This window comes from Vanellus vanellus, assembly GCF_965231255.1.
Source record: "Vanellus vanellus genome assembly, chromosome: 8".
NCBI classification, from domain to species: Eukaryota; Metazoa; Chordata; class Aves; order Charadriiformes; family Charadriidae; genus Vanellus; species Vanellus vanellus.
The window spans coordinates 30,090,527-30,106,653 of NC_138913.1; the positions used below are offsets into that span (position 1 = coordinate 30,090,527).

The window sequence follows — 16,127 nt, forward strand, 5'->3', positions numbered from 1 at the left end:
ACACAGGCAGAAGGAGTCAGGAGCTTTCGGATTCCCTCCCGGCAGGAGCGGCTGCCGCTCTCTGGCTCGGGAAGCCAAACCCCTGCGAGGCGGCCGGCGGCGTAACAACAGCGTGACAATGGCAAGGGAAGCCCAGCGCGGGGTTTCACACGCACAAACGCAGGAAGCTAAACAGTTCTGCGCTCCGTCACCTGGAAGAGATTCAGCTCCTCCAGGGCGCGGAGTTAACTATTAATACACTAGTCAAGCACAGTCATCCCGAAGCGGATTTTTGTTCCTGCCCGAGCATTTTCTTCATTCCCTCTGCTTTTAATATTAGCACAGGAATGCAACAACATCTGGCATTTGTTTCACCTCTACAGGGACAGGAGTTTATTGGAAGTTTGCTTTTACATGTCCCGGATGCCGAAACAACAGCTTAAAACCCAAACAAGCTGCAAGCGTACGGGGTGAGGAGCTTCTTTAAATTTTTGGAATTTAACACGACATAGCGACACGTTCCAGAATTTGTAACTTGACTTGCTCCTGGACAGACCGAATGTTCAGACAGGAGGGGAGCGAAAGGGATATAACTTCCTCCAAACTCCACCGCCCGCCGACGTCAATCGAGTTGTTCTAGAGTTTTTATTGCCTCCAACAGCAGAAGCTGGTCATTAAATTCATTGCAAACACTCGCTCATTCGTATCTGGCAGCCAGAACCCCATTGCCCAAAGCCAGAGTGATTTATGAAGATGAGAGGCACGTTCAGCTCCCCGAGAAGCCTGAAGCGGCAAGCAGAAGCCGCAGTGCAGAGGCACGGGGCGTCCCCTGTCCCCAGCGCCTGGGAGGGGTCCAACCTGCCGATGCCAACACCTGCCGCATCCTTCCCTGGCACGATGCCCCATAGCCCGCTCTTTCTCACTCCGGGATGAAAGCAATGCAGAATTCAGGAAGGAGCTGCAATGTGCAACAGGCTGTCAACTTAAACAGGAAATTCTGCAAGGGGACTTTCCGAGGTTAACGTGACTTCCAAAATTTGTCTTTTCTAGAAAGGACTATGAAACATCATGCAGCAGCTCGGGTTAGCTTTGTTGCTAATATTTGTTTAAATGTTTGATATAAATTCAGTATGATGGCGTATCTCAGCAGACGATGTTACAAGCCTGGAATGAAATTTTCATTCTTGCGATCTCACAGTCCCACAGGTAAGACGTGCAGCGATCCTCTGTTCTCCAGGGGAAGGATGGTTAAAGGAAGAATCCGATGCAACAGCTGGAGCGAGACTTGCTGCTTTCCACAGCAGAAAACTCCTAATTAAGTAGGAATATTGGTGCGAAGATCGAAACACGCGAACGATTTCATGATTTCCTCCGCCATCAAACCCTGGCGCGCCGAGGTCTTCCCCACCTCACCGGCAGCAGCATCCTCGGGGTACGTTAAAGGGACTGGCTTTCAGGAGGGATGTTTCCACATTTCATGAAGTGGAAATTTGTCCTCTATGTGTAAGTCATAGCACAAACACTCCAAACCGGAGGCCTTGCTGTAAGCAGGGGTCAGGGTGTCCGTGCCACGGCACTGGTATTCGAGGACGTAAAGCAGACACCCCCCCAGACACGACTGTGTTCTGTACGTGACAGATTTCTGCTTTCCCGTCACACACAAATGCACTGAAGTCAATGAAACATCAAAAAATGTGACAGTTCGGTGTGATACCCCACGTACTCAAAGATCTTGAAGAATACTAATACTTCTTAGTTAATTACACTACGTAGTTATAACTATGTACCCTTCAGCAAACAAACCCACCGTTTCATAAAAAGACCGGCACGCATGTAATTGAAAAAAAAACAACAATAAATCAAGTAAAAGACTGCTAAAACACTGTGGTTTGCATGGACACAGCTAGGGACTTCAGTGAGGACGCCAGCCTCATCTTTCACAGCTACCGTAAAATATTGTCCACTTGGTGTATTGTTTATGCTGCCTCTTCTTTTGTCCAGGTATAAAAATGTGTAAGCCTCTATCTAATACATACAACTATGACTTAACACAAACGTTTCTCCACTCTACTTTTTCCCAAGAGGATCTTCAGTGTATATAGATGTGAAAGTTCATACTCAAATTTGAAAAAGAAATACGTTTCAAATGTTATACAAAACCAGTCATGAGAAGTTCTTTATGGGACTACAGAAGAACCTGAAGCCAGCTGCTGTAACCATGACCTTACCTTGTATCTTCTTCAAGAGTACTCCAATCCCATCCCTCTCACTGACAGTTAACATACAACTGGGGTTTTTGGGGTTTGGTTTTTTTTGCTCGATACATCTATTTAGCATCCCATATCCGAAATCTATTCTTATTCGCTTTTCTAATAAAGATCTTCTCTAACCTGTCCAGCATTTCACCGGGAATACACTTTACCCCTTGCAAACTTCAGAGATGGGGCTGGTGAAGGAAAATTTTGGAAAACTATCATCTGACATCAAGTCAGCAATGCCAGAGAAAGCAAGAAAGAAAGCACACAGCAGCCAGGTTTTAAGTCTGACTTGTAATTTACTACATTAGCATAAACCAGTTTTGGTCCCACATTCGGGACAGCAGCAGGCGACACGCTAGGGAGATGAAACCACCTTCCTGATCCAGCTTCGAGAGCAAAAAAGGAACTGGTACATGAAAAATTACAACTATTTTCTACAAAAAGAAAAAATGGAGTAAGAGGAAAACAACCTGCTAGATTCCTTTCTTAACTGTAACACTAAATTTTATCATTTGATCCATCAGGAGCCTCTAAATTTCTGTTGTCTGAAATCAGTCGTGCGATGCCTGTACTCTGATAAACTACCAGGAGATGTCTAGATATATACTAAGACTTTCTTTTCTTTTTTTGTGGTTATAAACCAAGCTAAATTGAAGCATACTTTTACAATAATTAAGGGAGAGGATCTTTCAAGCCTTTGAACTCTCACAAAGGGAAAGAGGGAAGACTTAAAATTGTGTATTTGAGTTTTAATTGCAGCTTTAATTTTAGAAGTGGCTCCGGAAAACTGGCATGCTAAACCAAGCATCTTCACTTTTCTGAGTGCTTTCAGAGGCACATCCACTGACACTTAGAAAAATGCTTTTGTCCCCCCCCTTCCCCCCCCCGAGCCCTGTATAACTTCAGAAGTGCAAAGCAAATTTCTATTTCTTTGGGAAAAATTCTGGTCTACAAAATCGTTCTGCTCCAGCGGGTGAAGGGAGCTGGTCCAGGTACGAGGCAGAATCTGGACTGAAACATATAAAAACCCACTGCGGCCACATTGATGCTAAATGAAAAGACGATTGTTGGATTTTTGAGATCTGAAATATCAAATCTAGGTTCTGCCATAGCTTATGTTACCAAAATCCCTGGCTACCTGTTGTTTCAGAAAGAGAAGCACACAGCTTCTTCCTTCTATAGTTTTTCTATGAAATATTTTAACACAAATACTAAAAATAAGGTCTGTTCTGGAACGTTATGCACAAGCTCCCACATTAATACAATTTTAAATGGTAAAATCTTCCACTAGGGGACTAAGCCAGTTTATTACAATACAGGTTTTGCTAATTATATTAATATGGATTTAGCTTTTACTAAAAAATTAAGTAGAAGCAGACTTCATTTGGTTTACACTGAGATAACAAGCTCAATAATAAGATAAGCAGCTTTTGGCATCACTTCTCAGTTATGTTTCAGAGGGTATTTCCATTCTTCAATCCAAATTCAATCTCTACACATAAAGCCAGGCTTGAGTGCAAAGCTTGCCAAAAATAAAAAGCAAGTACTGGTTCTGTAAGCTTTACGCTTCAAAAAATTCAGAGACAGTCAACAAAAACAGCATCCCAATAACAAAGAGCATTATTGGCTGTACTAAAAACTACGTAAGGTTCAAATCCTAGCAATTCCACTCCTTCTCAGGAGGGAGGGCCCCTTGCATTTCACTGCTTGATTCCCTTTAACGATTATTATTATTATTATTATTATGTGTTTGAAGTAGTAATAATAATGAGATTATTCTTACCCTAAAGCCCTGCGGTGGCCGAGCCGCAGCCCCCTCCTGCCCAACACCCTGCCGAACCCACCGCACGCGCAGACCGCATTAGTATTTCTAGAGTGAAAGTGTTCTGCAGGCTGAGGTACTGCCACTGAAATACTGGAATATCCCCAATCTTCCTTATTTCAAAAGATCACAACTAAGACATTTTCCCCCCTGCAAATTCTTCCCTTTAAAATAATGACACATAGCTGGGAGATAGACAATCTTGGGAAAAAAAATATCTAAGAGACTTTAGATTCACAGATTTCTTTCTTTCTTATCCTCACATGGGTACAGATCACATTCAACGTTAGAACATGTTTATAGCACTTAGTACATGCCCCGGCGAAGCTGTATGTACCTGTGAAGTTACACCAACGTGTGATACTGTAGGAGAATCCTAACGTTGGTCCTGGTTTTACAGTTATGTCCAGGATCTGAAACAACCACCCTTCTTTTGCCACCTTCCCCTCCTTGTAAAGGCTTCACTATTTGCAAGCGAGAAAGAATATGTATCTCTGGTTACTGATGGTCCATTTTTTTCTGTATTTTTTTCAGTGTTAACCAGCAATCTCTTTATGCTGTACTGACAGCTTTGACCCATCTGTGCTCGAACTACGGCTTTGCACAACCCTCTGCTTGCAGCACTGCTGAAACGAACAGTCAGGGTTTCAACCTACATCGCTGCTTTTTGTCAGGTACGTGTTTTCCTTAAGTCTATGTAAAATTGGTTTAACTTGGCAACAACAACAATCAAAGCAAAGTTAATCCAGTTCAATCCCTGGAATCAAGTAATATAACATGCTATGTTCCCGATGTTCGAAAGGAAGTCACAGTCAATTCCACCTGATAATTCCTCTTTGCTGAAAAGTAAGTTTTTGGAGTAAAATTGTCAATCCAAACTAGCCCAGAAACCTCCTCTGTTTACTTATGCAAGTACGACTGTTGTGTTTGTTTTTTTTTTTTAAAGTGAATGTTTATGTGATTCAGGAAAAGAGGATTTACCCAGACATTGGTCCCAGATTCCTGAAGGAGAACTTTCAACCTAGAATCTATGCAATTGCCTCCATACCCTCCATTTACAATAAAGGACAGGTTTCCAATAAAAACAAATATACAGGAGAGAGTAAAAGGGACGTACCCAGTTTGAAAGAAAATGTTTCCACAAAAAACGTAATTCCCATAAGGAAATCTGAACTTTTAGTCCCATTTGTATCCCAAGGAAGAGGTTTGCACAAAGCAGTAATTTGGAAACCACACACGGATGTTTGCCCCAGCTGTGCTCTATTTTCAACAAAGGGGGTACAGGAGAAAAACTGCCTGGACGAATCTGGTAAGAAAACTTTAAGATGCCTTGGCTAGGAGAACAAGTATTTATTCTATTTCAAACACAAGGGTAACGAAAAATAAAGCTAAAAAGCCCACGTTGTCATTTATATCAAAGTTTTCCTTATTTTATTGCATAAACAATTAAAATTATGAATTAGTACATATGTGTAGGTTCATAACCAGCAATCTGAACAGACACAAAGATATTAAAAATCCCAATATGTAATTCAAGAAAACATTCCTCGTATAAAGTTCAAGAGATCAATTAAGAAATTCCAGCCCTCTTTTGTTTTCTTAGTGTAATCCTCTCCTGAAAAGAGTAGCACCTATTTCCCTGGGAAGTCACTCTAACTAAGGCACGCGGATCCCCGTACGTATTGATGAACAGGCAAGTTCGGGGTTCTCACCCATCTGCAGGGCTGTCACCAGCCTTAAGTCATTCAACCACCAGCAGAATACTGCGGCTTAGGAAAACGCAGGGCAGCGCCTTCCCTGCAAACCAGGTTCCATTAACCACACTCCAGATTTGAAACCTGCAACACTACAGCTCAGCCGGTGGAGCAATGCCATGATAGCCCATGAGCAGGCAATAAATTAAGTGGTTTTTATGATACATGTTTGGAACTGTAAAGTCTCCCTATATTCATACAGAGAGCGTATATGTATACCCATACATATACACATAGCTTTGTGACAAGTGCGATGTAAGAGCTATCCAAAACTACAGGTAACGACAGCTAATGACTACAATGAAAATTGTATTTTATACTCATTCATTCAATCAATAACAGACAATTATGGCTTAGGACTTTTTGCAAAATGACAATAATGGGAATGACTTACCGACAGGTTTGCACCAAAAATCACAAAATTATGACTTTTATTAGTGTCTCCATGAAGTCTTACCCTCATCAAGATTTGCAACTAAGCAAAAACTACCACCACCAAAACAAACAAAAAGAACACCACCAAACCAAAACCAAGCCACCAACCAAAAAAAAAAAAAATCCCTTAAACAGAATCACCTACAACCACAGTACAAATATACACAGGAAAAAGGAGATCGATACTTGGCATTATCCAGCAACTCTGAAATTCACTGGAAATGAAAGTTGAGAGCCGATCATATATCGCCCTATTCCATCCCAAGATAAAATATGGTAAGCCCTGGGAAATATACAGCATGTATTACTTGAATAATGAATGAGTACTTTAAAATTACAAAGTCTACACACAATAGATAACACAGGCTAGTAAAGTCTACCAATGTTTAACCAGGCGGTGGATAGGTCACAGAATATTCTATGACCCGTCTCTTGTGCAAATTTAAAGAGTTCCACTAACTGCATACATGGATATCAAAAATTCTGGTGCAGTGCTTTACGTTTAATAAATGTGCTGAAGCGTAGAACGGTTGCAAGGATCCACATACAGGACTACAGGTGCAGATTAAACTACCCACTCAAGACACGCATTTCTTAGCGTCTTGTAGTCGCAGTGCAACGCGCCAGTTGAGTACCGCAAGAGAGCGAAACCCTCAGTCTCACTCATTTGGAAAAGCCACTAATATTGACATACTTCCTACGGCTACGTGTAAAATAAAACAGGAAAACAGAGAAGTAGAAGGCTGGGAAGCAGCCCTATTTCACCAAGGAGCAGGAGCGATGGCTCCGGCGTGCTCCCTGCGCTCAGCTACCGCTGCAACAGCTGGTGGATGCGCAGTCTTGGAGAACAAACCTGGAAACCCCAGCGTTTCTCCGTGCTGGAAAAACACGGCACAAAAACCTGTAGGTTGACTAAGTACCTATATACTTCTCTCCCCCAGCCGCCCAGAGATGGGGACAGAAAGCAAACTTGAAAGAACGTACCTGCAAAGTGACAGTGTCGGGGGGAGAGGACGACCACTCACTTGTCACGGACAAGCGAAGGTTGGCACCTAGGCTTTCATCTGCTCCTATCCAGCTCCTCAAACACCGCCTTCTCGAGGCGAGCACACGTGGGACACAGATCTTCTGATTTTTTTCCTATGTAATCTCCCCTCTTTTTCATGCCACGCGACTCCCGCAGCAGCTGGCGCTGCCAGGGTCTGCAAAGCTGCCAGCTCTCTCAGTTAGGCGGCTGGCACCACCTCCACACCTGCCAGCGTACTACTCACCTTCTTGAAAAGAAAACTCGTGTGCTCAGGACAAAAACCACAGAAATCAGTACTGGGAACTAAGTTGTAGTAGTATCAACAGCGTAAAACCACAGCAAACCCAAGGAGTAACACTGAAAGCTTAGCAGCATCGCTAGTACTCGGGACATAAACACACGGCACCGAAGTTCACCAATTCCCTCATGCTACGCAAAGACAATACGGAGAGAGAATGGAAAGCCCTTCCTTCTCTCGCCTTCTCCTGCCACCTCAGGAGACAGCCAGGGGAGAAGAGGATGCCTGGCATGGCTCTAATGCACTAAGATAACTCACGATCGGGGCTGGAGTTGGCTGCGAAGCGCTGAGCCGTCCCGTCCCCCTGAAGGCAGGCTGTTTTTCTCTCCACCTCTACTGGGAAGTGAATTGGAACTCAGCCCTCTGGAGGAAACAATGAAGAACCTTTTCTCACAGCTTTCTTGCTAGAATAAAACCTCTAAATTCTACTTACAAACAAAATTTTCTCTTTTGTGCCTCTCTGGGAAACCATGAATAAAACAACAGAGCTAAGCATCCTCAGAAGCCGTAGGCAGGTAAAAGCTCCCCTCACCCCATGACCCTGTCCTCACCTGTGGCTCCACACATCTTAAGCGAAAGGACCGAGATCCCAGTCACTCCCATTCTTTTAGAAAACAAAAGGGGCATTACGTTAAGACTCTTATTGCTTTAAAAAAAAAAAAAATCCCTGAGATTTTATGATTCCCCATGATTCTATGAATGATTAAAATTGCCAATAAAAGATCTGCATAGTTGTAAAATACAAGAAGAAAACCATTGAAGGCCTCTTTTCGAATGAACTGCATTGCAAGAAAATGTATTTGCAAGCCCTCTCTCTTCCTCCTAAGATCTTTTGAAAACCTAGAGAATTTAGTTGTATTTATTGCCACACTAAGCAATTCTAAACAATTTAGAGAGAATGCTTGCGACTGAGGCAGGGACCATGAAACGAAGGCAGACACGGTTATATGTAAAGAGCTGAATCCCGATTCTTTTTTTAAAAGATCAAAGAAATGAACAGCCTTCCTCTAAATCTTTATCTACGTATGCATCCCTGACTCTACCATTTGTAAGAAAGTTTGCAGACAGAAGTCTTTTTCCTACGTTTTTCCTTTTCTTTTCTAAGTTAAATAATGTAGTTCGTTGTTGGAAGGAAATCTGCATAAAAACAGACTTAGAGGCACCAGCTTTGGACTCAACAGAAGACCTCCTCCAAGTGCCTATTTAGAAATGTCACATTGCACACCCATGACATCCTCTCCGCAGGTATGAATAAAGTCACATGAAGAGCCAGAACACACATTCAACAGAAGAGAAAAAAAAAAATAAAAAAGAAAAATAACGTATGGCACTTATAAACAAACTAACAAAAAAAAAAAAAAAAGCAATCAAACTGCTGCACATTCCTGGAGGTCCAAACCCATACTTTGTTCTAAATGTGCTTTGATTTTCCCTGCCACTGGCAAAGGCGACAGGTTCCTCATGGAACAGCAGCGATTCCACTCAAACACCATAACCACAACATAGAAGCAAGTGCTGCGAAGAATAATCATACTTTGGTAAAAACTGAACTGGAAGAAATGGGTGACTAAAGGAGGTTTTACCTCCTCGTGTTCTATCATATCTTCAGAGGAATTCCCTTGAAGTTTTCATTATCAGAATTTTGAGAGATAATAGTATTTTTTAAATGATTGAGTAAAGAATGAAGGTCTTTTAACGATATATCAAGACCACATTTAAGAAAACTGATACGAATAACATCGAGCATAAATTTGTGCTTGCAACTGTAAGCTGCTTATTTTGGAGGCGTTGGTTGTACCAGCACCGCACTCTCTCTACAAAGGACTGAAAACTGGGCAACAGGGAAGCCCAAAACCAAATGGCTGAAGAAGGTGAAGGTTTCCATCATGAGGTTTTGGTCCGGGGTTATGTATCTCACATTCTTGCTCGTCCAAAAGGAAAATAATCTAAAAAATGCTATTCTGAGCTGAAGCACAGAATTTCACCCCCACAATCTATCAGGTTGGCAGACAGGAAGGATGTTTCACAACTTGTACTGTTTCACCTCAATAAATGTTACTAAATGCGATGTGATCAGTTCAGTAACTGTCTTTTCAATTGCGCTTTAAACTTACAGATCAAGTCTCACATCCAAGTCACCTGACTACAGAAATTTATAAAAGCAGTGAAGCTCTAACTGTTGTCTAGAGTATTCACTTCTCCTAACATCTCAATTTCTCTGAAAGATTACGGTATTTTTCTGAATACAGCCCATATTTTAAAGAAAAAGTAAAAGCTATCGCCGAGTTTACCACCACCTGCCTTCCACAGACGAAGGACACTTCTGTGAATTAATTTGTAAGCATTTTTGTGCAGAGTGATTAAATAAAGAAGGTGAGACAATGGGGATTAAGTGCTTTTATAGTCTATGCATGTATCTCCAAACTGCTGCAAAGCAGAAGGGTACTTGTTTGCTGCCAGACTGCTGGAGGCACTGAGGCACTTTGAAGTCAGAAAATACGATGATTGTCTTCACAAGAAGTTTTGGTGACTGCTATTTCCAAATTCCCTCTTGTAAACTCCCGCATAGGTTACTTATGCTTTGAAGTGTACTGCAGACACGTCGCATAGATTGCTAGTTTAAAACTTTCCTTCATAGTTGAAGACTGTCCATTTGTTGGATTGCGGAAACAAAAAAAAAAAACCCAAATGAGGACTCTCACTTCATTGCAGGAAAACAGCTAATTGACTGGCTGCGGCTGCTTGTTAACAAGCATCTACAAAAGTGCCTCTTGCATTTGGGTGTCGGAGGAACAGCATACCATATCAGACTCTTACAGATATGTTTATAGCCAAAGAAATCCTTCAATATACTGTAATTTGTGATGTCTGCATGAGCCAGCTGATGGTACTTAGCTGAAATCAGTGTTTTTTCCTAAATGCAGTATTTTGCAAACATCATAGCCTATTATAACACCTTCTGGATGCAGTGCGATGCATGTAATGCAGCACCAAAGCTAGGATGCTTTGGGGGAAACTGAAGAGGTACGTGAAAAAAATGGAAAAAAAATCAGGTACATTATGCGATTTAAAATCCAGCCACTGGATTAGAGTTTTCTTGCTTAAAGAGACTGATATCACACCCTTCTGCCTTCAAATTCTGAAGAGCACAGAGGGAGCCATCACAAAAATCAAGAATCAATCAATTGACATGCGCCTTCTCCGTCCAGTCTTCTTGCGTGAGATTTTTCAAATTATTCTGAAAGTCAAAAGCAAAGTTTTCACCGTCAGCTTGAGCAAAAGGGTTTCTAAAGAAAAGGTTTACATCCAGAGGCGCAGCAGTTTCGGAGTCCCAGGAGTCCGTGTCTGCGCTGCTAGAGTCTTCTGTGGTGGTAGGCGGATAGCTCAGCTGTTCCAGCTGGTCAATAATGTCTGTGAACTGAAAGGCTGAGCTGGACTCAGAGCGGACCGAGTAGGCAGGGAAGTTCACCATGGAACTGGCCTCCGAATGGTTTGCGGAGCTGTACGTGTGCAGGGAGGACGTACCATTCAACGGCAAATTATTGAGGGAGCTGCTCTCAGAGCGGTTGTTGATGAGCGAACTCGTTTCGGACGGGCTCAGGAGGCTTTGCATTCTGCTTGCTTGCGCCTTCACCTCAAACAGCTCCGAGGTATCTGATGGTCTCTCATTGCCATTGAAATCGCTCCCTTCTTCAAATTCAAACTCGTCTTCCATATTCATATCTACCGCTTCGGTTGAGTACCTGTCAGGGCTCGACTGAGAAGAGGCTGTATTTTGCTGAAGGGCATCTGTAGTTAAGCCAGGCGACTCTGACACACGCTTAGAAAAATCAGAGCCCTGTAACTCTAAACCACTGTACACGTACGAAAACGCCTCAGAGCCCCCAGCAAAAAAGGAAATCTCTGCTGGGTCATCATCAATAAATTCCTCCGACACCTGTAACTGTGAATTTGTCAATGGGAAAAGAGGGGCACCCCGACCGCCGTGCTGACTCTCTTGTTCAGCGACAAAACCACCTGCGGTAAAGTCATCCTCATCATTGTCATTTTGACAAACAGCAACCCTGCTCTCCTTACTACTCCTCTCTACGTCTAGATCTAAACCGCAAGCACTCTCACCGACAGGACAAGCAGGGTTACGGTTTCCTGCAACACTACCAAACCCAACACCTTGGAGCATGGGAGATCCAGGCTGCTGCATCAGTTTCCTCCCCGCATCTTCTCCTGGCGCTGCAGTGGGTTTTTCCGGACTCTTCGGGTATGGTGCTCGGGGGTCCAAAGAGGAAGGGCTGGTTTCTGCAAATATGGGCAGGACGGGAGTAGGAGCGGCCGACGAGTGAACTGAGTGGAAGGGGACAGCTGCTGAGGCAGGAGACCCTGGGGTTCTCAAGCCCTCAGTGAATGGGACACTCTAAGAGGGGAAAAAAAAGTAGAAACACAACAGATAAGAAGATTTTTATAATACATAAGAACAAATGTAACATCCAGTTCCTGATGCAGAAGAAATATGTGCTTCAAACGTTCACCTTCCAGCAAATAAAACTGTGTACAGAAACAGATCCAGTATCCCCAGTAAGAGGCAAGATCTTTTTTCCTGAATTCTGATAACTGGATGGAACGTTAAATCCGTGTATTTTATAGCCTCTGCTGAAAAAGCATCCACAAGGGAAAGTAACAGAAAACAACAACAGCAAAATACTGTGATGCTTCCTTAACCTCTCGCATGTAATGTAATGTAATCAAGCCCGTGAGGTGAAACACTTGTTTCTTGCCCCGGACTGTAGAACGAACTCAAGACTTCCACGGAAAGCAGTTGGACCTGAAGACAAACTAATCCTCTGAAATAATAACATACTACAAAGTATGACATGTTCTTTTCAGTTAAGCTGAATTCCAAAAAGGAAAATGCTCCTTACTTTAGACTCCGCTGGCTACCATTATGAAGACCGATACCACCCCCAAAAAGAAGAAAAACCGTGCATCAGGGAGAAAGGTCAAACAGTGAAAGCGATTCCAGATAAACGGTTCACTCCGATCACCTCCCCTTCACTGGCGTCTCGGAAAGCTGGTTGTCAGCTTCCCTGTATGGAGAGTGCTGCAGAACTGACCTGCTTTGGCACGTCGGTGGTGTTGGAAGCGCGAGTGGACACTCTGGCTTTGCTGTGCCTCCTGCAGAACAGAGAGCATCCCATGAGTTACCATGCCATGACTCACCCTTCTCCCTTCCCCATTCGGCTATTTCCATTCTGGGAGCCAACAGAAACGTCTCAAGCCGTATTTTATCATGTTCTGTTAATAACCAGTTCAAGATTGAGAAAGTCACCGGAGTTGTAAATTAAACAACACAAGAGTGAGAAATGTGCAGAAAAATGGAATAAAACAATATCCAGATCATTCAGACCACCGAAGGAGAACTCAAGAGCAACTTGGGGCAGAAGACTAGGCTACAAAGCACACTTAGTTTAACTTCTTCCTTTGTCAGCAGTATAAACGTGTACAAATGAATGGCTTCAAAACCAGAATGAGTTAATATGTAACAATTTTACAAACAACTTACAATTCAGTCAACCATATCATTTATGGCACATAAAATCCTGTAAGCTCAACTCCAAAAAGTGGTATCCTGGATCACACTCATAGATTCATTCTATGTCAGTAATTTACTAGAAAATCAATCTTTCATACAGAAAAGGAGCTCAACTGGAGTCTAAGACGTAAAAAATATTTATTAATAGTAGATAATTGCATACTTAAAAAAATTCGTATTAAGTTCCTATAATCTTTCAGACGAAAGACTATGAGGAGTTTCCTACGTGTAGACAGAATGGTTTCATAGTCACGTGAGTAAATGACAATTTTTTAATTAAAATGCACATTCTTAATTTATTTATTTAGGCGTTTGCAAATGAATGAGTATTTAAGGTCACAGTTTCAGACCTGCAGATCTCAAGTTTAATTACGCGCTCTGCCACTGGCTACTTGCATAGCTACAGTGACATACAGAGAAGCCCTCAAGAATTTCAGTGCATCTTTGAAACATGCTGAACTTTTAGTCACACATTGTCCACAGACATTAAAATGCAATACTGAAACTTTCCTAAGCTTCTTTACATCATCACAAAATTATATTTTTTTTTACATGTAGTTCAGCTACCTTCAACTTGAGGTAGACCTTCAGAACTGAGAAGTCAGCAAATGCCTCCCAGCGTCGTTTAGAAACACTGAAATTTAGGAAATAAGGATGCTGTGAAGTCTCAACTACATTTCCTCGTAGGAAATTATTTGCACCTACCTTTCATATGGGGTTTTCTTCATTCCGCTGTCCTTAATATAATCCACTAGTTGCTTCTGTGTTCGTCCGCTGTGAACCCACAAAAATACAAATGTTACAAAACACAATGGATGATAATTATAGATGGAATGACTTTGAATACTTTTTCCTTTTGATCTCATTTTCTAAGATAGAAGGGATCCAGCTTTAATAAATCTGTTATGTTTCTCCCTACCTGTATCTGAATGATGACCCTCTGGTGAAGAACACTGCTTTAGCCTTTGGCTTCGGCTGATCAAAGAGCCTAAAGAACGTGTGATATTCAACACAGATTTTCCAGAAGTTTTTACACTCATCCCTACTTCCCAAAAGAAACTCCAACGTATCTTGATAGGGGCCCTGGGAACAAAGCACAAAAATTAAGTAGCACATAAAATGGCAACGGAGGAGAAAAGTAAAGTACAAATAGGTGCCAACAAAAAGGCTGAACTCCAATGAGACACAGTATTTTGCTAAGTCACTTTGCGTATGCCTTAAAGCAATGGAAGTGACTCTGAATGCAGTTTAAATCATTTAATAGCTTTCAAAACCATTTGTTTACCTTGGAAGTGTAAAAATGTTTAAAACGCACTTGAATTTAGACACATGCTCAATATAATGCACCTTAAGAAATATTGATCATAAAGTCTGTAATTTGAAAGAAATTAAAATATTTAAGTGAAATAGTGGCAATTTAAAAACATTTTTTCCTTAGAAGTTCAGATGCTCATCTTAGTTCCTGAGATTTAGGCGAGACTGGAAAATACTGCGTATGTCAGGGTACAGAACACATGAAATTTTTGAGGGTCTCTTTGTGAGACGAGTTACTACACATGCAGACAGTGTGTCCTGCGTCATGTTTCCTTGAAACACATAACTATATTATGTCCAAACGTTCCCCCTCCCTTCCCCCCATTTTAATAAAACCCTGTGTTGAATGTAATCTAGCCATCCAGGGTGAAAGCAACACCTTTCACGATATTGGCAAACAAAAATTTCTACTGTACATCAGCCAAGCATGAAAAATAATGCTCTGCTATACAGACATACAACAAAAGATAAGGCTGTAGCAAGAGTAATCACACAGTCCTTAAAATTAAGCTCCAACAATATAATCTCAGCCATCTATTCTTTCCGGAGGCGTATCAGGTTATTCTCATTTGAATCAAGGCACTCTCTACCAGATTTTTTTCATTTGAGCAGCACGTATCCAACACGTTCCTGAAGGAAATAGTCATATAAAGCAACAGCCGTTTGTATCAGCAGTGTACTACAGCGTTCTCTTAGGGAGCTACAGGCCAAAGCACTCCCTACCGTGCTTTCACCTGAACAACACAGACTTCATTGCTTATGTCACCTTAGTTCATTTTGACAGTAATGGATCAGAGAGTTCATGAGAGTGTTAACCTCCACTTATATCCAAGGGAAATATTAAATGTAACTTTTTCAGAGTAAAAGTACTAAGGCAGGATGCACTTGGTTTTTTGTTTTGTGTTTTTTCTATCTTACATTTGCATGTGTGTATGCCCATGTCAAGGATAAGCTGAAGCTGATATACAAAACCTAAAAATCTATGATAACAGACATGGGATGAAAAAGGAAAGATTTTTTTCTGGAATGATGAAGCCAAGCCTACCCCACTGAAGTCGTTTTATAAAATTACAAATTCTGGAATTTTTCATAATAAAATTAATCACACATTTTTTTCTCAACACTGACCAGCCTACTATCACAGTAAAACTTACACAGACCTCTGGGTGCAGTTTAATAAGAAATCTTTTCCTCTTGAAGCTTAGTTTACGGACCTTTGACCAGTTGAACGTATTGATTTTCGTATTACCCTGAATTAAAACAATAACAGTTAGAAGTTGGCAAAAGTTTCAGAAGGAAGAGCAGCAAACAAAATTCTGTTGCGGGTATATAGACACGTGCATGTCCACACACACCACCACCCCCAACCCATTCTGTTGGGTTTTTCTTTCTGGTGACAATAGTCCCTTCAACAATTTTATCTCCCAGTACAGGCATTTTATCTCCCAGTACAAGTGTGTGAGCGATGCCTGTCTCTGCGCAGACACTAGAAAACTGAATGAAAAGCTAGGAAATTGGATGGGAAAGAAATGTTTCAACTCCATCAATATTCACAATACTTTATGGTACGAGCAAGATGAGAATTTCATTTTATTTAACACGCTTTCCCGTTTCTCTGAACAGAACTCTAGACATACTCCTCCAAGTCGATTT

At 41.7% G+C, this 16,127-nt stretch overlaps 1 protein-coding gene across 1 annotated transcript in view; it reads right to left on the bottom strand.

The window, feature by feature from the left end:
* The window catches only part of FARP2 (FERM, ARH/RhoGEF and pleckstrin domain protein 2), a gene marked incomplete at its 5' end in the record, with an annotated part of 76,904 nt that overhangs the window by 23,685 nt on the left and 37,092 nt on the right, over positions 1-16,127 (bottom strand). The window contains 5 exons of the mRNA XM_082487325.1: positions 10,838-11,984; positions 12,682-12,742; positions 13,866-13,934; positions 14,080-14,243; positions 15,629-15,724. Coding sequence (XP_082343451.1) covers positions 10,838-11,984; positions 12,682-12,742; positions 13,866-13,934; positions 14,080-14,243; positions 15,629-15,724 — 1,537 coding nt within the window. The remainder of the gene's footprint in view (positions 1-10,837; positions 11,985-12,681; positions 12,743-13,865; positions 13,935-14,079; positions 14,244-15,628; positions 15,725-16,127) is intronic.